General features: G+C 41.8%; 1 protein-coding gene across 2 annotated transcripts in view; it reads left to right on the top strand.

The window, feature by feature from the left end:
* The window catches only part of MINDY3 (MINDY lysine 48 deubiquitinase 3), a 190116-nt gene that overhangs the window by 61393 nt on the left and 103421 nt on the right, over positions 1 to 25302 (top strand). For both annotated transcript variants that reach the window (XM_069211595.1, XM_069211594.1), the window contains exons 7-10: positions 5033 to 5147; positions 5984 to 6057; positions 10763 to 10842; positions 24015 to 24085. In XM_069211595.1, the coding sequence (XP_069067696.1) occupies positions 5033 to 5147; positions 5984 to 6057; positions 10763 to 10842; positions 24015 to 24085 (340 nt within the window). The remainder of the gene's footprint in view (positions 1 to 5032; positions 5148 to 5983; positions 6058 to 10762; positions 10843 to 24014; positions 24086 to 25302) is intronic.

The following is a 25302-nucleotide window of genomic DNA, read 5'->3' as shown; positions in this document are numbered from 1 at the left end:
GGTAGCAGCCAATGGGCTACTGACCCTTGGGGTCCCTACATTCTCCCACCTGTATGACTACTTCCTGTTGGAAGTGGTCGTAACCCCTGTCCCAGAATTCCTAAGTATGCCATCACAAAGACATTGCACAAGCAGATATGCCTCTGCTGACATGCCCTCACATTTAATATAATACACCCTGCCTTATGACTGTAAGGCCTGCTAGATAGGTGACTTAACACTGCTTGCAATATATGCAAGGGGACATGGCAAATAGGCTGTGTGCCAAGTTGTGTTTTCACATTTGTCTGCACCAAGACAAACAACTTGCAATGGCAGTCTGTGTGCTTGGTGAGGAGTCCCGTATGGTGGCACAATTCATGCTGCAGGCCTTGCAAACCCTCTTTAGTACCTCAGACTTTAGTTACCAGGGGTACCGTTTCCTAGGGACTTGCAGAGGGTGCTAAAGTTTATGCCATTTAGGGAAACAACTGTGCAGTTTTGAGAAAGAGGTCTGGCACTTGGGGATCTGGTTATCCGGAACCCAGGGCATTTCCAGCTGAAATCACACCAGATACTAGGCAAAAAGTGTGTGTGTGTGTGAGTGTGTGTGTGTGGGGAGGAGGGGGTTAATGTCAAAGATGCATTTTGCTTCATCTGACCAAAGGTTTTTTAGCAGGTCGAAATGCCTATTTAAAACTACATACCCAGGCTGCAGGGGAAGGCCTGGAAACTTGTTTTATAGTGCTACTTTAGTGAGTGGCACAATGAGTACTGTAATCCACTAGGTGCGTTTAATTTACAGATCATGGGAACATGTTGGCACATATACTGTGCCAGTTAGATGTGTGCCGGTCTTACCATGATATAAGGGGAAAGGACAATCACTTTACGTCTGGTTAGCAGGGGGAAACGTGTTCACTGTCCTGTGGCTAACAGTTAAAGGTAAAAATCTAGTGTAATACCACACGAATGATGGTCATTTCAAACAGGAAACCATGGTACTGAAGAAAGATATTTGATACTTTCTCTTAACAGCAATCCTCAAACATGTTTCAACAGTGAATAAGAGATGCACCCCAAACATTGTTCATGGAAAGCCCACACCAATTAGTCTAGAACACCCATACCTGGCCTACGGCATTATATCATGAATGTATTATTTAGTTTGTTGCTGAGCCATGTACTACACCTTGCATACCTGTAGGAAAGAATGCTTTCATTGTGGTACTCCGAGTGACAGAATTCCTTTCAGCAACTGCTTGATCTCATGTCCTCGCTCGTTCTCTACCCTTCTAAGATGAGTTTTCATACCTTGCTTCCTTAGTATTTCTGTGGAGCAGGCGGATATATTCGTTTGCTACTGTCCATTCCTTTAGCTGATGAAGCGGAATCTTGTTGCATGTTGTCCTGTGGAGCTCAGCTCCTAATCCTGCTACTATTTAGCAAATAAACAATAACTTTCTCTTTAGCTGGAACAGCAGAAGATATGGAACATAGAAAAGGTTTCATTAGTTCCTTATGTTGGAATTCTACTCTTAATGCTTTCTTTTTTCCTTCTTTTTGCCTCAGTTACAGTCACTTGGGTTTGAAGCCTTTTAAGGGCTTGAATTCCTGTCCTGGGATTTTTAAGACCTATATTGCTCTTACTGTTTTTCCCTTCCCTGGAGCTATCTTTGGCTTTATGTTCCACTTCCATGTTTTTGAACAATTGGGTTCATCATACGTTCTGGGTTATTTGAGATTTGTACACATTTAACAATGGATTCTAAGATTTGTATTCTGAAATGTATCTAGTACGTGTACCAGAGCCCCCTTTTATTAGTGGTCTTCAAAAAGTGGCGGTGAAACAGCTCAGTGGCTGGTTTATTGGGGCGAGCTTTAGTTTTGTGCTGGTTCTAGAAATCTTCTTTCACACAAGATAATTATTTTCATCTTTCGCCATCCAGAACACTCTTTACACATACAGAAACATGACTGCCTCCTAATGTTCTGCATGCACGTGGAGTGACAAACAGGCAGTGTCAACCAGGGACGCCAGTCAGTTAGCGATGAGGGCTCACCTCAGCTGAGCAATATCTATTGCCAAGCTACTCTACGCACCAGAGACACTTTAAAATCTCAAAGCTCATTTTCCTTTGTTTCCTCGTGAAGAGCAGCAATATTAATGTTAAAAAGTGTGTTTTCTGGAAAAAGCTAGATGTGGCGGAAGACAGGACAGTAAGTGGCACCAGTCAATCAGTGCAGTTTGCTTGCTTTTCTACCCTAGCACAAAAGGTCCACTGCTCCTTCACTCAGCCCTCGAGTAGCTTTCAAAGCTCAGTGTGTTTCTTTCCTCCTGAACAGAGGCTATAGCAGAGTAAACTAACGTTTGGTTTAGAGCGGACCTAACTATAAGAGAAGTGGAGCACTTCACTCAGAACAAGTTAACTATAACTGACTTTTGCTAGATGAAATGTGTGAGAACGAAGGCTTTAATAAGCACCTCACCAATTAACTAGAGAGGCAAGTAACAGCGCTTTAAGAGCTTTCAGAAGTGAGAGCTGTCGTGAAATAAATGTGCTGTTGTTTTTTTAATTTAATATATTAAACCCTGTAGGGGGAGGGTAAACTATTCCTAATTCTGAGGCAATAGTAAACTAGAATTCAAAGTTCCTGTCTTTGTCTAACAAACAGCATGCTATTGCTGCAGTCTTTACATAAAGGGGGTCATTACGACTTCGGCGGTCTTGGAAAAAGACCTCCGAGGCTGCGGGAGACAGAATACCGCCATTGCTGGCGGTATTCCTGTCTCCCTATTATGACATTTCTGCTGGGCCAGCGGACTGTAACAGTGTTAACGTCCTCTGGCCCAGCGGAAATGTCACATCAACATTGCAGCCGGCTCGTAATAGAGCTGCGGCAATGCTGATGTGCAGCGGGTGCAGAAGCACCCATCGCGCATTTCACTGCCCGAAATTCGGGCAGTGAAATGCGTGACGGGGCTTTGCCTGGGGGCCCCTGCACTGCCCATGCCTTTCAATGGCGGTGTGTACGATGGATTAAACCCAGATCTATGACTGGGGGTGAGTGTTTGACAATGTTCAGCATTCCGTCCATCACTTGTTGTTTTTGCTTTGTCGCCCTAAGTGGGAAGGGTATGCCCAGACGTGGGTCCCGTGCTTCCCATGCCACTGGATTCAAGCTAGCCTGGCTGATGAGGGGTGAAACCCCGAAACCGGTCCCAGGATGCTTGTTTCCGGTCCAGTGAGGACCTGGCTTGGCAGTTCGGTCTGGACTGTTCCCATGAGGAACAGGGTCAAGACTGATTTGCATATGGCTGGGTCCAAACTGGGGTGGCATGGTGAGCAAAAGAACGATGGATTAAACCCAGATCTATGACTGGGGGTGAGTGTTTGACAATGTTCAGCATTCCGTCCATCACTTGTTGTTTTTGCTTTGGCGGTCGGGGACTCCTAATCCCCAGGGCAGCGGTGCTTGCACCGGTGCCCTGGGTATTATGACCGCCAGGCGGAATCCTGGCAGTATATTGGAGGTGCCGGCGGTATGGCCGTGGCAATTGCGCCACGGTCATAATTGCTGGCGGAACACCGCCAGCATGTTGGCGGTGTTACCGCCACCTTACCGCCGGCCGCCAGGGTCGTAATGACCCCCAAAGTATGTTATCTGATAGTGGGATGCCTCAGTTAATTTGGTAGGAACACATTTACTTTGCTTTGCTTTATAGCATAAATTGATTTACCTCCACTGAAATGCTAGATATAAACGCATATCTTGCATACGTATATCTAGAATGTATTGGACTTCACAAATTATGCAGAAAAGCATAAAATCAGTATTTCAGTGAGAGCTGTCCTAAATTTGTATCTTTAGCAAACTCTTCGTTTGGGGTGGGTCAGTGTAATATCATAACCTACTATATTACATCTATGTGGAGAGTTTTAAAAGTGTAGTATATTTACTGTTAAATTTATCTCTCCTGTTTTAGAAATAGGTAAGCATCGCATTGGAATGTGCTGGAAATTTAACTGGTTCAAATGTGTGCCTTTGGACCCTTAGTAGCCTATTAATTTGGGGGTTCTGGAATCTGTAAATTAGTACTTGTGGAGTGCTGTTTTACGTACTCCTCATGCCAATGTGAACTGGCCCAAACACCTAAAAATAGCATATTTGGGAAATAATATACAACTAGTACAAATTGAAATGGATTGTGCCCTCTGCACTTTTTCTAGTAGGGAGTTGGACATTTCAGGGCCGATTCACAAAGGAATGGAGGAGTATGCAAAAAAAGTACTACTCATAATACATTCCGTACTTCTCAATGTTTTTTAAATTGTCCCCTTATTCTGCAGAAATGAACTGCCACACAGTAGGCTAAGAGGAACCAAGACTAACTCCAGAATGCATTAGGCAGAGCTAATCTTATGAAATATCTACTATCTGAATATGTAAGGTTTCCGCTTAGATCCTATATCACCCTGCAATATATTACCATTACCCTAAGCTTGCTAATGATGGTAACTCTCATAAACTTAACGTTTGATGTCAGGTTGATATTGTAATAACCAACAACACAATACAGCTTGCAATCTTATGTCTTCTGTTTCACAGCGAATGATGTAAAAGTCATCATGTTAAGATCCCACAAAAATAGTGCCTTACTCTGGATTGGCACTTTTATAGTCATTATTTTGTTTTTGAAGCTAATGACAGAGGAATGAGCAATAGCATTTCTTTATCAAAGTAGTATTCTTGTTTACAGTTAATTCAATTACTTCCCCAGCATCTGATCGACGGATACCTTTCTTCACATGTATAAATTTTGATTTTTATCCCTGCCCTTCAAAGGTTTAATTTCACATCACATCACTTTGAAATGACTTGTCTCAGTTGTGTACCTTCTGCAGTGTTTTAGGTAGAGAGCTGTCTTAACCACTCTGTGTTGAAAATCAAAGTATTTTTTAAAGGGGTTGTGTAACTTTTCAACTTTTTTGTGTAAAAAAAAAAAAAAAAAAAAAAAAAAAAACTTTTTTTGTCCCTTTTCTCCCTTAAGCAAAAAATCATTCCAGAGTTTTGCTGAATTTAAGGATGCAGTGATGGCTCAATATCCTGTGTGGAGAAATAGATTTGGCGTTTTACTTTTCTTGTATTCAGTCATTCTTACAAAGGTTTGTTAGTAGATACTTAGTTTTACTTTTTATGCGGGAAATATGCATGCCTATTTTTGTTGAATTGATTTTCATGATTTCCTATTACTTGGTATTGCAGTGTAACCTAGATCTCCTGCACATACATTGTATACTGTGACTTGTTACTGTCGACTGCGCTGCTAAATGTTTTTTTTTTTTTCCCCATAACCTGGTGGATGTGACTTGTACTGTACCTGTGACTGAAAGTTTTGAGTTTGTTTCAGGTGTAGTCGAGACCAAGAATTGTGCCACTTCTACTGAAGGTTTTCTTGGTCACATTGCAGATATTTTCCTCTGTGCTTAGGTTTCCCTCGTAGAAAACACAAAAGTAGGCCTCATAAGTCATCGTTTGCCTTGTGTACCACACCCCACTAAATTTGTTTCTAAAATATATAATCCAAGTCACAATTTTACATCACCTTCAGTTATTTTCTTTTGCACCTCGTGCATAAAATCTTGAAAATATCCATATTTAGAACTAAATCCTCTCAAGACGCTCATTAAAATGTATGGTTGGCTGTCTGATTTCTTTTTTCCTTAACATCTATGTGTTGGATTGTACTCGAGCTCTGCTTTAAAAGGCTTCACAAAAATCATGATTTGTGTTAGTGTAGTTCTCAGTCATACTAAAACCAGTTTAAGGGTTATTATGATATGCAATATTGCTGATGTGCAAATCATCCCAATTCATTTTTAGTTATAATACTTTAAATATTTATTAGATCAGTTTCATAAGCGGGAAAATTAATTAATTAGTCTCATTTTTAAATTGTTTGTAGCTAATTTAATTAAACTACTTTTATTTTATTTTTTAGGGAATTGAAAACATAAAAAATGAAATTGAAGATGTTGACGAACCTTTAATAGATCCTTTATATGGTCATGGAAGGTATGTACTGTTAAGTAGAGATGCTTGCTCAATAAATATAAGTTGTAATCATATTTCAAGATGGGTTATGTATTTACACTTTTAAGATCTGTACCCATAATCATTATTGATCAGTTTATTAATTTGAGGAACGTAGGCTTCACACATAAATTCAGTAGTTTCATATTTGCCTTCTGGTTAGGTAGATGTCTTAGGTGGGTGATGTAGGCTCATGTAAGTCTGTCTCAAAGTTTCTTACATGAAGCCCTTGTATGCTACAACGTAAGTGATTGGCATCAATTTTAGACCTCCATGTTTGACATGACATAAGGAACTGTCTTCATCTGGTGATGTGTGCGTGTAGTTTTTCCAAACACATCACAAAAATAGATTGGTTTGGGAGTTAAGGAGAGTATATTTTTTTTACTCTAGTTATTCTTCGGCATTCTCATTACCGAAGGTGGGGATAAATATATTGGGTAGGAGGAAAGCTGATTAAGATCCTGGGGCCTTGAATGACGGTGTCTTTTCTAGCTGCTTGCTCTTGAAGTTTGGTGAGGTACAGTAAGTGAAATAAATCCGGATTAATTTTTCAGCTGTCTAACCAAAGAACACATTCTGAGTTAGGCAACTGATCTGGGATTTAGATTCAGTTTTCCTTCAAGCCAGTGGATTGTACTCTGAGTAATTACCACGTAATGGACACATAGGGCCTGTTTCAAAAAGCAGTTTTCTTCCTAAAATGTACCTTTATGCCTGAAAACGGCTCCCTTTGTTCCAGTGAGGACTTCATAAGAAGGATTTCTGGAAGGCAAAACAATTACTTATGTGGACTGCACTGTCAAGAGTGTGGCGACAACTCTGTTTGTAAACCCCCCCCCCCCCCCCTCCCTCCCCCACACACCCCGGTAATGGGCAGATCAAGACATGGTTAGCCAAGTTTTAGAACAGAAATAAACAAACCCCTTTGTTTGTGGGCAGTCAAACGCCAATACTACTGTAGGAATCTAAACTTCTTTGCAGGTGTCCTGTTCCATCCCACCCTCTCCAAACCCTTGGAGGACTGCCCGGCACCTCAACTACCGTTGAGCTGTTTCCCTGCATCCGCAAGCACTGCTAGCAAAGTCTGGTACTTTGTTCCATTGGGCCCACTGAGAGAACGATGAGCCAGCAGAAGATCGTTTGGAGCTCAGCATGTCAACTCTGCCACCTCCCCGAAGTCCCAAGATGTTGACCTCTCCCGAAGCCTCCCTGGACCCATACCTGTGTAATGGATCCCTTGCAGGCACCAAAGCGACACAGTGAGAGCCTCTGCCAGTGAGACCCCGCCAGACAAAGCAGCGCTGCACACAAGCCCCCCAGTCCAAGTACTAGTGAACAGATGGTACCCCCTGACGCACAGAGACCCTCAAGAGCTGAACCTCCCTTTGGGTTTTGCCGGACTGGTCCCCCATTCCCTGCCTGCAGCCACTTTCCGCGGGATAGCAGAAACAGCGAGAGCCTTGGACTGCTGCGACCTGACACACGAAAGCACCACTGCGCACGAGCCCCAGAGCCCATGTAGAAGTGGAACAACGGTGCCAACTGAATCCAGAGACCTCCAAGAACTGATTTCCCCCACCATTATTTTTAGGTTGAGCGCACACGCGATTTGGCCTGTTGTAAGGATTGTGGGCTTTTAACCACACCCTCCTCACGCCCATCATTTTTATTCGTTCGTGGGCTTGCCTTTCAAAAATGACCTGATGTCATTGGTAAATGCTTTGCGTTTTCCCCACCTTGGGACGGTTTTGTTACCGTCTTGGATTCTTCCCTGTTACAGAGATAATTGCACGATTGCCGATATACTTCAGCGTGGGTGAACTGCCATTGTGCTCACAGCACTCCGATCGCGAACTCGGTCGACAGTATTGTTTTTACATTATATGCACTCTGATCTGTTTAGGACATGTTCTTTGCGGCAAGCTTATTAACCCTGTCCGCTACCTTACGATAACTCCAAGCTTCTACTAGACTAGACAAAAGTATGTTCTCTCTCCAGAAAGAACATAAATCGCCAGTTATTTATACATTTTTACATTACATACAATTTGTGATTTGCTGAGCACACTTTCTTTGCAGCAGGCACATTAACCCTCTGCACTACCTTATGATGACTCAACTTCCACTAGACAAAAGTACGTTCTCTATCCAGAAAGAACTACATGTTCTTTGTAGAAGGCATATTAACCTACTGATGACTCCAAGCTTCCACTAGACAAAAGTATGTTCTCTCTCCAGAAAACATAAATCACCAGTTATTTTGACATTTGTACATTGTATGCGCTCTGTGATGTTTTTTCCAGCAGGCTTATTAACCCTCCGTGGTACCTTATGAGTCAAAGCTTCCACTAGATAAAACTACGTTTTTCCCTCCAGAAACAAAATTAATCACAAGTTATTTTGACATTTTTACATTATATGCACACTTCCTAATACACGTTCTTTGTAGAAGGTACGTTAACCCTGTGCGCTACAATATGATGAGTCCAAGCTTTTCACTAGACAAAAGTATGTTCTTTCTTCAGAAAGAACATAAATCAGGTGCACTCTATACAGGCCAATAGGTGCACTCTAGACAGAAAAATGTCACAAATGGGGAAAAAAAAAAAACGCTGTAAAAGTGAGCTGAAGGGGCCGGGAGTGGCTGGACACGGATTATATAGATCCGATATAGCTTTAAAATTGCGTTGCCTCAGTATTTAGTACTTTAACATTTATATGCAGCAGCCATGTTACTGCATAGTGCTTTAAAGCTATTTTCTGCTTTGAAGATGTTTGATTTATTGGCTTCCAGGAACAATTAGTTATTTGTTTGAGCGCAATATTACAACTTTACTGAACTCATTAACAAATACCTTTGAAATCTGTGCACTGTGGCCACTGCCAAACTCTGTGCACTTAGCCAAACCCAGCTTATCAGCTGTATCTGCAGTACTTGATACAGTCAGGTAAGGTGCTGAAATCCTGGCTTTGCTATGTTTTTACTGTGATACACTACTATTTAAGAGGGCATTCAACTGTAATATCATAAAGTTGGAAGCCAACTTTTGGAGTAGTACTTCTAGAGTCCAGCTCTCTAGTTCAAAACATGATTCGCTCATTTAGTTTTTCGGCTTTGAATTCTGGGACTTGTAGTTTGAGTTTTATGTGATACAAGCTATGAATACAAAGCAGAAACCTGACTAGATGAACTACACATGTTTGAGTCTGTGAAACTTTGTCTTTGTGCGCATATTTGTTAAACTAACCTTGAGGAGAGCTTACAGTTGATTATGCTGTACAATGGTCAATATTTTATAACTAATATTTCAGTTTAAGACTGACTGAGGATCATTATTATCATGTGAGGCGGCTCTCCTCAAGCATGTAAAAAAAAATGGGTGTTTTAGTCAGCTCCCCAGACTGCAGTAAAGGGGACGGTGATCCAGGAAGCACGCATTGTAGGAGTAAAATTATTTATTAGTTTCCCTGTGGGCAATGTCGCCTGTAGCAACTGCCTAGACAAATAAGTTTTGCCACCTGGGAGTAGTTTGTGTTTTAAGGGCCTGGTTTAAAAAAAGAAAAAAAAATACCTGTAAGCCTACTAGCCCTTTTGTTATATGCAGGATCACTGAATTATGTGACAGAAAGGACCAAAATATGCAGCAGGGTTGACCATTTAATGTGGTTACAAAAAAAAAAGTCCAGTTATGCATTTACAATGCGAATAGCTCCAACTCAAGTAAATGCGAGACCTATTGCATTGCAAATACTTGTTCTAAATTGGTCTTGAGTTTCTACTTGTGTGTCCTGTTTGACTGTTTTCGACAAATGCTTAACACTACTCTTTGCTAAGCCTTAACTGCTCCCCCACAGTACCACAAAAGAGCATTTGGGATTAATAATTTAAACCTCTATCAACTAATAAGGGTCACCTGTCCTATCTGCATAGTGTACTCCTACATTTGTATACTATACTAGTCAGCTTCCTACAACTGCCCTTCGCCCACAGTGGAAGCTATCTTAGTTTTACTCCAGTAAAAGAACAGACTCCCCTTCTGGGATGGAAAATGAATGAGTCCTCACCAAACTTGGAGAGGGAGTATGAGGAAGAGTTTTCTCCATAGTAGAAAATCCTGAGTGGAAATAGTGGAACAAAAATCCTTCTTACTCTACAGCATTTGCCACTGTCCAGCCCTCTGGCTGTCCCAAGCCTGAGTACTTATCTTTGAACAACTGGATCTCGTCCGAGTTTTGGTATGCCACACTCATGTGACAAGGCTGTAGGTGTTCTACTTAATATCACCTCTATGGGTCATTAATGGACTACATACTCATACTCCCTTCGTTTCAGGATGATTTTGTTTGAATATTCAAAACTTTGCCAGTGTAAGTGGGAGGTACCAATTCATCCGGTCACTTCGAAATTAGTGGTTTCTGTAGCTCAGCAGTGTGCTTTACTAATAGCGAAACTAATGTATTTTACTCTAACAATGTGTTGTGCCAAGCACTGCGTGATTTCTCTGTGCAAATGAGTGAACATCCTTCACGAGGTGGTGTCCCACTAGTTAAATATTACATTCACTTGCTGTCTCGTTTCTTCTTCTGCTTTTAGTGTTATCTGAGAATATAACATGCATTTGTATACAAAACAACTTTATTATAGCTGGATGTCTGCTTAATAACACATTTTCTTTTTGCTTAGCCAAAGTTTGATTAACCTCTTGTTGACTGGGCATGCTGTTTCGAATGTGTGGGATGGAGATAGAGAATGTTCAGGAATGAGTAAGTGAACTTTTTTTATTGTGCATATTTTACTCATTTCTACCTTTTATTGATTAATCATTGACTGACTAATTTCTCCTAAAATCACCCTTTTTTCATAGCAGTAGAAATGGTGTGCAGGTCAATCATTTTTTTAAAAAGTATTTGAAGACTAACTATTTTTGCTCTACCATAGATTTCTAAAGTACATTTTGATTCTTCTTGAATGGTTTATAATCTTCCTTTTACTCAGGTGGCTATGTCCTTTCATTGCAGCGAATGCATGTTCAAATCATTGTTGCATCTGACATTAGGGAGCAGAAGCTTCACTGTAATAATTGTTATTGCCAATGAACTCTGTTCCTTTTTATGTTGACGCGTGTTTTCTTTACACAGCATGGTTATAGAGATCTAATTATGTATTTAACTTTGTCACAAGGGCCCTTTGTGTTTGTATAGTTAGTTTCCAACTAAAGCCACTTAAATTTCTTGGAATTTGGTATTGAGTCCCAGTTTGCTGCACATATTCAAGAACACTTCAAAGTCACAATGTTTGAACATGCAAATGTACTGCTGTCAACACCAAATCGGATCTTCGGATACAGCTTTTGTCTTGTCCAGGTGAACTTCATTGGGCTTTTGAGCTCTAAAGTAAGAATTGATAGTGTTAAATTCAGCGGGTCCGTTTTTCGTATCCGCAGCGGAAAATCGCAAATAACAACCAAGCCATATGTTCTAGTTACCTGGTTTTAATTGTTTCAGGTCTAAAAGTTTATATTTTTTAGTTATAGAACTTGTCAAGGGATTGCTTTTTTAGCTTGGGCCCACAGATTTAAAAAAAAAAAAAAAAAATGTGTATTTACTTTATTTCTGACAGGGCTGTGTTGAGCATAAGCTATTTAATCTAACATCTCCTAAGGTCTCGTTGGTTTTGCCATGGTGACATTCCGCTGTCAGATTTTTCCTGCTTAGACTAGGCTTTCAGACCTTTGATTCCTTTGCTTTCAAGTGTGTTTTCCTTGTCTTAAGAATACATTTAATTGTGAAGGTCATTTTAATGTTTGTAGTGTCAGTCAAGGGACAGCTTCATAAACTTCGTCCCACTTGATTAGAGCAAGATTTTGCATATTATCTACCAGAGCTGTGGCAAATAGAGACCAGATCTCCCAGCAGCCTATGGCATTGCTGTTGCTTGGCTATCATACAGTTAGAATTTATTTGTGACACAAACCACAGTAGCTTTGTGTAATTCGATAACGCCTACTCGCAAATGTTTTGACAAGTGAACAGTCAGTGTGGGTCTCCAATCATTTGTCTACAACAGTCTGTAAAAAACTGGAGCAGGAGGAACTGCCTACTGCTTCGTGGGGTCTGTGTATATGTCAAATTAGTACTTTGGAAACACTCAGACTGACTGCCTTACAGAAGAGAAAATAATGGAGGTTTCATGCTTTGTGCATGGAGGTGCACAGACCGTAAACTACAATTTCCAGCCGTCACAAACTATGCATGTCTAGTGAGATAGGTCCATTTTAGATCTTCATGTATACTTTTCCTCCTGGTCCACAACTTCCTTTGCTTCACATTAGTGCTGTAATGTTGCTGCACCCACAACATTGTTACATTTATATCTGATCTGAATTGCTAAGAACTGTTGCTTCCTGGAGATTGTTCTGTGGACACTTTGGATTACAGTGAGGTATGCTGAAGTCATTTGCTGTTGAAAACACATTTTTTTAAACTACTCCTTGTGCATTTATTCAAACTTCTACAAGTGGAATACAGTTATCTGCTCTCTTGTGTGCTCTATCAAAAATTACTGCAAACTGAAGTATTTAATTTACATGTAAGTTCCTTGTTAAATGGTACATCATTTATCCAGGGCCTGTAAACTAAATGCTTCAAGTGGGCCTGCAGCACTGATTGTGCCACCAGCTGCAACTTTTAAGGCCCTGGGATGCAGCAGTGATTTCCCCCATGTTGCCACCGGCTGCCGTCTTGCAGTTCACCCACGGTCTCCACCTGTTTCCCCTGTGACCTTGCTGGGGAAAAATATACCTGACACAGCCGCTCTTCAAGAAGAATGCTCCCTGGACCTTACAGTAGTCTGTGGAGACAACACACACTCGTGCCGCGGAATCCCCGAAATCACCTCTTTATTCCATAACCGTGCATCAGCCTTGTTTTGCTTAACCCTAGGCAAGGGATTAATAATTAACTGATTGGATTTCTGTCGATCTGCCACACTAAGGGACCCATCACCAATCTCATGCAGACTGCCATTGCCGGCTGCATGACGAGGTGCTCCCAAAAGTGAACACATGGCGCACAGCATGTGTGTCTTGTCCCCTAAACACTGCATGTAATATTTGTAAGTCACCCCTACAGCAGGCCGTATAGCCCTATGGCAGGGTGCATTATATAACGTGTGGGCATATCTGGAAGAGCAAATATGCCCCCTGCTATGTCTTTGTCGATTATTAGACATAGTAAGTGAACAGTGAAGCCATACGAAATACATGTGCTGAACACTGGTTAGTACGAGTTCCCCAGCTACATGATGGCTTCACTGAAAATGGGTATGTTTGGTATCAGACATCTCCTACTAATAAACCCTCACTGATTTATTAATACATTCACCCAGAAGGCACTGGTTGGCTCACTGAATCTCGTCTGTTGGTGGCTGACTGGCTTGAACTAGTCAGACACCCAAGGGTGAGAGCCTTTGATCTTTGGAGGTCAGAAGCAATGCCTGCTTTGGCAGGGGTGTTAACACAACCCTCCCAACAGGATAACCTCAAATCTGCATTCCAAGACAGGAGGCTTCAAAGAAGCCCACCGCCTTTTTTATGCAGAAATGACCTTCCTCCGAGGAAGTTGCTGAACCGCCTCCCCTGCCCTGGAGGTCCATCTGGCACCTAGGCAGACGCGAAAATTAGCTATGCAGGAGGCATGCTGCATTTCCAGGCTGAACACATCCTTAGGGTGGCCATCCTGAAAAGAACGCAGTCTAAGTAATTTTGCCATCTTGTGTGTTGAAATTAGGAATTCTGGGACAGGGTGATGCCCACTCCCCAAAGGAAGTGGTCATCTAGGGTGTGTAGTGACCCCAAGGGTATGGAGCCCATTGGCTCCTACCCTTCAATACCCTGGTACATGGAATATTTACGGAACCCCCTGGCACCAGGACATCAGATCTTTGAACACAAAAGGAGTGTGACAGACCTGGCGCCAACACTGCTAGTTTGTCTGCTGCATCCCAACCCTCGAGGAGCAACTGACCTGTCCTTCTGCAGCCTCCAAGAAACTGGGAGAGCTGCCGGTGTCTTGCAAATCACCAATAACTACTCCCCTGGACTGAAGAAGCTGCTTCCTTGCATCTGCAGGTGCCCAAAGAAAGAACTGTGATGACTGGGACCACCAAAACCCCAACTTCGGACATCACCACTGCACCCGAGCTGAAGTGGGCCTATGGAGTCAGTCAGTGTGGTTCCCAGGTCCTCCAAAGATGAAGCCCACCTAGAGTTCACCCACTGTGGAATTCCCGACGGTGTCTGCAGCCTGATTCTGCAGACACTCCTCCCTCTTCTCCCCCCCCACCCCCCAACTCCCCCACACACCCTTTTTTAAAAAAAATATTTTTTATTTTTTATTTTACTGCAACTGCCTCTGGTGACTCGGACCCAATGGTCTGTTGCTGTGGGCCTCCTCCACGGTGACAGCCACTGGTGATGATAAACCCAACGGTCCAGACCACTTCTGCACCCTGAAACCTCAGACCAAGGAGAACGGAACTGCTGGTGTCCCTACGTCCTGAGCATTAGCAAGAACTGAACCCCATCGGTGGTTCACCCGGACTAGACTCGGTCCACCCCTGCAGTATCTGTGACTGGACCGATCCCTATAGACTTACAGGGGGCACCCAATGCTGAACTGCGCTACTGCATCTGACTTGGTGTGGCTTAGGACCCCACCCACCCTGTACTCACCTTAGGTCCAGAAGATTGGTCCTGTAAGTTTCTTTGAAGTGCCTGTTTGTCCTGTATGTCTTCTCTCACCAGAGTAACATTGCAGCACCAGAAAGTGTTGCCTTTCAAAAACTCGTCCTATCTCTAAAAGTACTCGCCTGAGACCAGTGATTTCGGTATCTAAATTTACATAAAAGTATGTTTTTTTTTATTTTTATAAATTGGTGCTGTATTTCATTGAGTGCCTCAATTACTGTATGTGTGTGCTTTTCATGCTTAGCATTACCCTCCAATATGCCTTACTGCTCGCCCACACTACCACAAAAGAGCATTTGGGTTGTCATTTGTGCCTCTGTGATACCACTGAGATTTGCTTGAACTCTTTGCTGATTGTACCACATTTTGGTCCACTATATAGAGAGCTAGTTTCCTACAGGGGATCTGCACAGCCCCCCACATAAGATTTTGATTATAGCCCCGGGAGGTGGTAGGCACAGGGATCTCATACTGTTGAATGAATTTACACCAAATAACAAAAGGCTTTCTTTTTTTTTTTTATCCAAAATATGCCTTCCTGCCAAATTTGGTTTAACTCTGTCCAGCGGTTTGAGCTGCAGTAGTGTTGAAAACTCTTAAGGGAATTAACGTGGGAAAAGCCATTTTTTTTTATTTATTTATTTATTTTTTTACTCCCCTTAATAGGTCGGGCATAGCAGCGCTCCTTTTCGCCTGTTATAATCTATCTGTTCTGTGGGTTGCAACAACGCCCATCACTTTAATTCATTCCTTGGCCTGCCTTTCAAAAATCCCTTTGTCATTGGTCAATCAATGCTTTACGTTTGTCCCGCCTTCAGGATGTTTTGTTACTGCCTTGGAAACTGACCCTGTTAAATATATTATTACACGATCGGACAGAGAGCTTCATGTCGGCACACTATTTTTTTATTTTGCCTCACAGCTTTGCTCATGGCAGTGCTTCTTCGTCTTACTTAGCACAAACTCTACACATAGGTATTGGAGTGTTTTTATTTTTATGGTTTGCAGTTTTATATAGTGCAAACTCAGTATACAACAATTTACATGAGCACCGGTTACATTACACAAGAACACATTCATTTTTGGTAGCAAGGGGAGATTAAGCGATTTGCACAGGATGTTGAGCTGGCGCCAAGACAGGAACCATGTTCCCCAGCTACAAAGTTGGCAGCTCTGGCCCTTACGCCACATCATCTCCCCTAGATTTCTTTGTCTGGTGCGTGTTGGGGCAGTCTGGGAGTCTGGAAATAACTTTTTTTTTATATATATATATATATATATATATATATATATATATATATATATATATATATATATATATATATTCACTATAGCAATGCTCACAGCTGGGCTCCTGGAGGCCCGAGAGAGGTGGTGCGTAGAGAACCGGCAGAGCACTCCGGTTAAAAATAGAAACAATGAAGAAGCTTCCAAGGAAGAACGCACACTCGGGAAATCCCAGAACTCAAATAGAGTAATTTATTTCACACACTACGCGTTTCGGCTGTCTAGCAGCCTTGATCACGTGATCAAGGCTGCTAGACAGCCGAAACGCGTAGTGTGTGAAATAAATTACTCTATTTGAGTTCTGGGATTTCCCGAGTGTGCGTTCTTCCTTGGAAGCTTCTTCATTGTATATATATATATATATATATATATATATATAACACACTTGGTAAAACAGGTTCTGCCATTTTCATTTCATAGCGTTGCAAAGCAGGTACCATTCTTAACAAAATCGCTATAATTCATTTGCATCAACCTTGCAGAGATGAAGAGGTGAAAAAGCTATGTCAGTATTGTAATCTGTGACATTCTTGTTAGGTCAAAACCTCTGCATTGGGTGCATTAACCAACTGACTTGAGTAGAACCTGACACTAGGTTGATAGCACATGCTCTCGATAACCTCTGGAGGGTCGCCAACCAAGCACATAGGTTAGTTCTAGGCAAGAAGATGGTGAAAGGTGTTGTCTTCAAAATGGTGGAAAAGGAGCTGCGACTCCAATCCCAAGCACTTCACAGCCTCAAGAATGGTAGCAAAAAACATCTAGCCTTTTCATGTAAATTGGGCCACTTCAATAAAAGTTCAGTTAGCGTGAACTCATTACACAGGTTTTACAGCTCTTTCTTAACATGAGCACCAGTTACATTACACAAGAAAACATTCATTTTTGGTAGCAAGGAAAAATGAAATGATTTGCCTAGACTTGCAGGACGTTGTGCCGGCAACCAGACTCTGTGTTCCCCAGCTCCACTGTCTGCAGCTCTGGCCGTCACTCCACAACCTCGCTGCTAGATTTCTTTGTCTGGTGCGTGTTGGAGCAGTCTGGGAAAAACACTTGTGTTTTTTTTTTTTTGTTTTTTGTTTTTTTTGTTTAACACAGAGCTTGGTAATACAGGTTCTATCGTTTAATGGCACTGTAAAGTAGGTGCTGTTCTTAACAAAATTGCTATCATTAATTTGCAGTTAAGCTGCCTCTTCTGTTTTTCACCTTGTATACAGTCAATGTTTTTTAAAAGTTAGGCTGGTATTGCCATTGTAGAGGATTAATTCCATTAAAAGTTTAGCACACAGAAGCGTATGGCTGTCCTCTTTTCTTTTCTCCCAACTCTTTTTACCCCCTTATTCTCTGGGTTAAATGCCACAAAGTGCTTCTTTGAGTGTTTGGTGCTATAAACGTTTAGTTAAACACAGTAGAAAGGGTTTCACCTCTAGGGTATCACATCAAGTTTGTAAGACTGAGGCAAAAACACTCCAAATATGGTGGCCGTGTTGTGTCCTCTCTCCTGTAGTGACAGGCCTGGTATGGTTGCTGTGGCACCTGGCATACATCCACTACACTCCAATAGCTATAACTCTCACAAATGCGAGACATATTGCATTGCAAATGCTTGTTTTTTTTCTTTCTGACTTTGCTCCTTGTGGAAGTAAGATTTTGATTTGTTTCCCTGCCTGCATTGGTGCAATTCTTGCTACACCAAGGCTCTTTAATTCACGCTTAAACAAATCTGACAGGCTGCTTTCTTCCTCCATTTGAAGACTTGTCTTCATCGTAGGAATCCTCCTCGACTCCTCCCTATCCATGACCCGCCAGGTAAACTCAGTTGCCTCCTTCTGCTGGCACACAATCCTCACTCGGAAGATCTTCAGATGGATCCCAGCAGACTGTTGCAGAACAGCCACCCAGGCCTTAGTCACTAGCAAGCTCGACCACCTCAACTAGAAACATCAAAAAAACTACAACTCATCCAGAACGCTGCTGCCAAACTCATTCTGGAGCTCCCTCAGTGGAAACAAATCTCCCAACACCTGAGGACCCTCCACTGGCTACTGGTCACCTTCAAGCTACTCACCCACACATACAAGGCCATACACAATGCAGGACCAGCCTACCGGAAACCACTGCGTCTCCTTCCACATCCCCGCCAGATCCCTCCACTCCACCTAGATGGCCCTAGCCACCATCCCTCGCATCTACAAAACCACTGACGGAGGACGATCCTTCACCTATGTTGCAGCACAGAGCTGGAACAACCTCTGTCTGCACCACAGACAAAGCCCGTAACGCTCCATATTCAGGAAGAACCTCAAGATGTGGCTCTTCGGATGAGGCCTCCCCAGTGCCTTGAGACCCTCATGGCTGAAGAGCCACGCTTTACAAAAATTGATTGATCGTACTTCTTATATGTAAGTAAACAGCACTGCTCTGTACAGAAAGAGCTATCTTAGTCTCATTTATGGAATTTAGAATAGACCAGGAGAACGTTGTGGATCATCCACTTTTAATTGAATTCACAGTATCCAAATAAAGCGGGAAGGTTTTTTTTAACTTTCCATTTCCAAGTTCTTGTGTACCTCGATGGTATTGGATCCAGTGTGCTAGAGAGATAAGGGCACCACTGGTACTCTTAATATATCTAGTCAGATATTACGCATTCCTTGAAAAACACTGTGAACTGGACTCAAACGCTCGCAAACTCTGTATTGGGCCCTTCAGTGCTCTAGCCGCTTTTGCTATTGGTTTGACTATGCTTTTTAAAGAGCGATTATGTTAAAAGTTCAGTTGCGGCCTACTGCTAAGGGCGTGTTTCAAGATGAATGGTCGAAAAAGATTTGTTTTTCGAGTACTACGTAATTACCTTTGGCAGTGGTTTTTCTGTACCCTAATCTTATCATGGAGATCGCTGCCGCCCTTCCTCTGTAAATGGTAAGGTGTTTTTTTTTTGTTGTTTTTTTTTACGACTAATTTTCTAAATAACTCACGTGTTCAGCTATTCTTCCTCCTAGTCTCTGTGGTGTGTAGAAATAGAGCAGATTTGATGTTACGGGTGCTATGCTCGAACTATACATAAGTATATCCCCACTTTTGGAGACACCTAGAAGTCTCAATGAACGAAGCCACCGTTTCCGAGCGTTACATTTTTTTTTTTCCATATCCAATCTAACATCAGTGAATATTTCAGAATATGATAAAGCAAAAAGAGAATGCCTCATACAAAAAAAAAACATAGTTAAGTAACCTGCTCACATCGTGCGGATGGAGCTATTTAGTTTTTGTAAGACCATGTGCCAAAGGTGGAGCCTTACACGAACTGGTAAACACACACGCTGTTGGTGATAGCGGCCTAAATTATTTAATCACATGTGGGAATGTATATAGAGAAAGATAAATTATGTATATGAACGTTGTGATTCACGAGGCCACAAGAGATAGCGTATGAACTCGGAACATTTTTAACAAAAATCAACTCGAATAGTCTAAATATTTGTTTGTATTCATATCGATATCCGAAGCAAACCAGTTGGATTTTAAACGGACTAATAAAAGTTTCTGCCTTATTTAACATTGAGTAATAGAAATGAATATGCCGAACTGACATATTATTCCGTCACAGGGACATACACTTTTTAAAGGAGCCTTCTTGTTAAAGCAGTTTCTGTTCTACTTTTGCGTAGTACCACTAGGTGGCAGTGCTGCACTAGTTTGGGATAACTTAGCTGTTACTCATGACACTGATTTTTACAGAACATTCAGGCCTTTTTATACCATTGTATGACATGCAGTAGGCACACGTTGAAGCCTTTGTACTTTTGTCTGTGCATATTAATGGCGAGAATATTGTGGTATACACACGTTGTGTGTGGGATTAAACTGGCAGGTCTTTATTTTTTAAACAAAATACATTGTATCAGCTTCTTTCTTTACTCTTCACTCTACCTTTGCATCTAATAGAAACTTCTAGTCACAGATGTCTTTACCTTAGAGTATTCCCATGAGTCAGACGGAATCCGGAAGTTTTTGAGCAATCCCCCTTGTGTGCTAGTAGGTGGCTTCGTTTGGCTCCATGTGGCATTGTTGGTATGGTCTGCACTGTAAGTGCCATATACACTGTATAGGTGCTATCCTAGCAAGCTGACCTCAGTGCCTTCTTTTTCTGCAACATCAGCGTGGATCGAGCTACCCTCAGTAATTTTTGGACTGACTTTGACGTTTTTGTCTACAGCTGGTGAGGTGTGTTTTTTCCTTTTTTTGTGTTGTGAAGTCCCCACACGGACTTCACAGAAGTGACAGATGCATCACTTCTGGGCTGAGGTGGACACCTGGGAGAGATGGAGATCATAGAGATCTGTGTCTGGCGGAGAGTCGGCTTCACATCAATCTTTTGGAACCTGAATGATCGGTCTGGCATTGAAAGCTTTTTCTCTTTCCATCAAGAGAAGACTAGTTCAGGTAGCACTACTGCCATTTAGTATTGCAACAAGCAGGGTGGGGTTGTGGACTCTGTCAAGAGCCTCTACATCTCAGGACATGGCTGGAACATCAGGACATTCTTTTTGGTTCTGTATCCACAATGTAGCCCAATGATGTCCTGTAGCAGCAGCCAGACTTGCTACAGTGAAAATCTTTTGGGGGGATATTTAATTGTAAGGACATCTACAACATTAATGCCTTATTTTTAAATGTGTGTAGCTTGCTTTAATGGGCCACTACCTCCTACCTAGGTGTGCCTCATCAATATTTAAATGGAATTTTTAGGCCTGTCAGAGGTATTTTGACCGGTCTAATTTGCACTTCTAAACTGCCACCGGCAGGTTACTGGTGTGCTGCTACCAGGCTGCAAGTGATTGTAGTCTCATGTGTAGCTTGCACTCGTGCAGACATGCTTGTGCGCATGGGTTCACATGTGAACAGCTCAGTGGGCCTTACCAGGCCTTCATCAAAGCAGCCTTCTTAAAAGGGAAAACACTGAAAGGAAACATGCACAGTCCAGTTTACAAAAAACGACTGAGTGAGACTTGGATCGGGAGACTCCACCATAAAAGTCCAAAAACTGGATTGTCCTAGTGTACCAAATCGGCAGAACCCATTTGCAATAGATACTCTTCAAACTGCTCTGCCAAGGTGCTGAGCATAGGTCGGTACGCTTGGTGTAAGGGGAGGTAAACCCACTTTTGTTCCATTTAGCTGCCTTCTAGAATTTGAATTTTGTTTAATATATGCAGGTGCCGGCCCTTAACCCTTCCAACTGAAAGCCCACAGTACGCAGCTGGCCTCAGGCACTTAAGTTTTCTTACAAGCTAACAGGAGGGTGGGGGGATGATGGGATATGGTACTTGCCTGTCGATGTTTACAAAGATATCAAAATGGCAGAGCACAGCTACAAAGACTCCCTTTACTGTGAGGAAACCAGAGAGGTGAGAGGAGAACTACCTGATGGGTACTCCGTAAGTCAGTGCAGTGTTATATGAGGACACTAACAAAGTATTCTTTTGCCAAAGAACGAGCTACTGGTCCTTCTGTCAGGAGTCCGAACAAAGGTGCTGGAATAAAGAAAGATTTATTTTCATTGTGACCCTCACCCACTTTTAACAGTGACATGTTTCATCATTGGGTCCACCCCATCCCCTAAAAGCCAGGATGGGCTCTGCCCACATTCCAGGAGCACTTGAATATATCCTAGTGGGGCTCTAAACACAAAAATATCTCCCACCCCTGTTGGGTGCTTATATGGGGAAAGTATTCTGTCGCTTTCAGCAGCAGGTCCAATTTCTAAGCCTCACTTACCCCTTTTTTGATACAATGCATATGATACCTGACTCAAGCAGCCTTGTATAAGACCACCTGGTCGCAGGACTGGCAAACAGGAAAGCCAACACTACCTCTTGACAACCCCTCCCCCCCCTCTTTGATGGTAATTCTGTGCTGCTGCACCTCCGCAGCAGAAGGCCTTGCCAAATGCAGGTCGTAGGCTGTACTTGGTTCCTGAAAAGGAGAACTTGTTAGTCGGAATAGCAGTACAGCAGTAACTAATAGCTAAGACCACGGGGAATGAAGCTGGGAATAGAGCAACAAAACCTCAAGTGGTCTTTAACTGCTGCGAGTGCATTTAAAAAAAGCGTTTGTAATGCAGCGGGTCTCGTATTTGCTCGAGTTAGAGCTATTAGCGTTGTAACTTCCTAACTGGACTTTTCTTGCCACATAAATTAAATTGAAAAGTAAAACAGGTGACATAAGCAAGCCAATTCAGAGCGCCAGGTCCACCACAAAAGGTAGTGCAAAGGAGAGACACAAAAGGAAAACTAACAAGTTTGCTCGCAATGAAACGTAATGGCAAACATGCAGTTAATGTAACAGGGTCGATGGGCAAGGTGGTAACAAAATTGCCCCAAGGAGGGACAAACGTAAAGCATTTAACAAAGGATTTTTGAAAGGCAAGCCCATGAACGAGTGATAGTGATGGGCGTGGGTAAAAGCCCACAGAAGGATTACAACACATCAGAACGCTTGCATGTTATACCTAAAAAGGGCCCTCCCAGAGGAAGTGGCGCCAAATATGGAAGGAGAAGTCTAGTGACATGTGCATGGTTTCTGTGTGGAGCTCGTACTCCTGGGACTTGAAGTTCTAGATGCAAATTATTGTACAAGAAACATTTTGGGGTGTTCATGCACTTTGTTGCTGCTAGATTTCGGATTAAAGGATATAATTTGCATGATCCTCACGTCCTTTTCAAACATAGAATTTAAACTTAATTATCAGCTAATCGAGTCAGATATTCAATGGTTTGCTTTTACGTTTTGTGCCTATAATACGCATGTACTATTTATTCCAAACCCTTTAATGTGTTTTATGCCATCTCCAAACATTAGTTAATATTTTTTGTTACATTAAGAATTTTGTCCTGATATTTAAGAAATCAAAATATTTGTCCAAACAAGCTACTTGGCACTACTTAATGTTTGTGATAATATTCTTGAAGACAGTGATTCTCTTTAAGCAGCCCCTTTGAATACTGCTCTTGGATAGTGCTATCTCTAGTAGACACAGGAACGGCCTTTGGGGTGCTGGGGAGGATGTCGTGTGTGTGTTTCTTGTGTACTGTGCTTCAGCATATCTCGCCCTCAATTACTCATCTAAAGAAAGCTGTCTTGATTACACTGCCATGAGTGGTAGTGGTGCAGTTTTCTCTATCACATATGTTTATCATCCATTATTCTTGCCCTTCACCCCTTGGTGCCTAGAAAAGGTATCCCTGCAAAATTCAAATCTTTCTCACTATTACTTTATTATCTTTCTGCCATTGGAAATGCCTTCCCCGAATCCCCGAACCACCTCTTTTTTTTTTTTCTGCCGCCCCTAGAAATCTCAAATCGCCTCCATCTATCTGTTCCCTCTACCGAACACATCAAAACTTCATCTGGTTACGTCAAATCATATTTCCTTACCTGCCAAAATCATTATATTCCAGTACCTCTAACTCAGTCCTGTCACATTTATTCCTTCGATGCGTAGCTTTTGCTGTAAGGTTTCCTGTGAGGGTTTTTCCCTCCGTAGGTGCACTCAGAAGGAAAAGACCAACGTGTCATTTTTGTCCTCCCTTGTTTTGGAGCTCTGAACTCCATTCTGATGTGCCCTCTCCATTCCCGCTGCACTAAAACAGCCTCATCCGATTATTGTAAAATACAGCGAAAGTGTTTAATTATGTAATTATTTTTCACTTGTTTTTTTTAGCAGAACAGTTGAGCACACAGTTTGCATAGGTGCCTGTCATTTGAATTGAGCACTTTTTAAATAGTGCCGTTTACTTTTTGCTGTAAATGCATTTGTGGCAGGTGTAACATCGGGTTTTGTGACTGGTAGAATACTATAACCTGAGCTTCTTTTTTTTTTTATTGCTCTCTCCACAGAACTTTTGGGCATACGGAGTCAGGCCCCAGTGGGGTTTTTGACTTTGATGGAGTCTTTACGATATTGTAAGGTACGTTGGAAATAATATGGCTTCTTTGTTGGTTGGATATGTGTAAACTTCTAAATAGCTTAATATTTTTCCTCACGATAAAATGAAAACAAAAAAACGCTTTGAATGTTGGCTTACGGTTCTAAATGTTATAAAAATATGTTTGGTGTTTATGCTCACATCATCTAAATTGGATTGTTGCCTCTCCAGGACAATTCTTATTTATGCCTTCATCAAAGTCAAATCGAGAAGCACAGCTGCAGTTGTTGCTGAAAATTTGGCATTGTGTAAATGCTTTGTGATAATGTTAGATACCTTCAGTGCAAATTGTGTTTGATTTAATTATTTATTTTATTAGGGAGTCTTGTTTAGCGTTCCAAATCACCTTGTTTACTTCAGAGCAGCCAACGATAAAAGCATACAGAATAAATAAAAAAAATGGAGGGAAAAGTGCGTGAGAGTTAAATTGGTTATGAGAACTTGTCCTCTCTGTGAGATTCTTCTCAAACTCCCTTTAGTAATGTAGACTTCAACTTGAAAGCTGTTGAATAAGTCTGGATTCAAGAGTTTTTTTTTAAATGTAATGTAAAATGTCGGGAAAGCTGTGGATTTATGAATGTCCAGATTTTTGAAGGATTGTTGGTTGATAGCATGAGTGGAAGCGGACCCAGATTCCTGGTTGGAATGCACTAAGAAACCAGGCTTTGAAGCTAGCTTAGGCCTTTACCCTAGTGAGCTTCTCTTGATGTTGCACAGATATTTAAAATGTATCATGTATTTCATTTGAAGCCAGTGAAGATCCTTCTGATCACATTTGTGTAGGTACAGGCACTTTACAGCTGTCTGGTTTTGTAACATTTGTATGGCTAATTAGACAGTAGTCCAGATGCACCACCACCAGGGCTTGCGTGAGCTCTGTTCAACAATTCATCTGGATGAATGGATGCATTTTCCACTGGAGTGAAAGGAGATGGTCTTGTAACCTGGATGGATCTATAGTTGAAGATGAGATTTCACTCAATTGAAACATTTGGGGGTACAGTCCTTACCCAAGATGAAGTCTTCAGTCCTTCCTCAATTTAAATAAAATACCACTTGGGATATGTTTGAGGTAGTCTGTCACCTTAACCAGTTTCACTAGATTTTTCCTTCAGATTATGGGGATTCTCGGTGTTGTTCTCATACTTTTGAAAGTGCCCATGGATCTTATCATTTACTTGTGCCATGGATTATAGTAG

This window comes from Pleurodeles waltl, chromosome 10 (assembly GCF_031143425.1).
Source record: "Pleurodeles waltl isolate 20211129_DDA chromosome 10, aPleWal1.hap1.20221129, whole genome shotgun sequence".
Taxonomy (NCBI): domain Eukaryota; kingdom Metazoa; phylum Chordata; class Amphibia; order Caudata; family Salamandridae; genus Pleurodeles; species Pleurodeles waltl.
The sequence above is the reverse complement of the archived record's forward strand: the minus strand, read 5'-3'. Positions and strand labels throughout refer to the sequence as shown.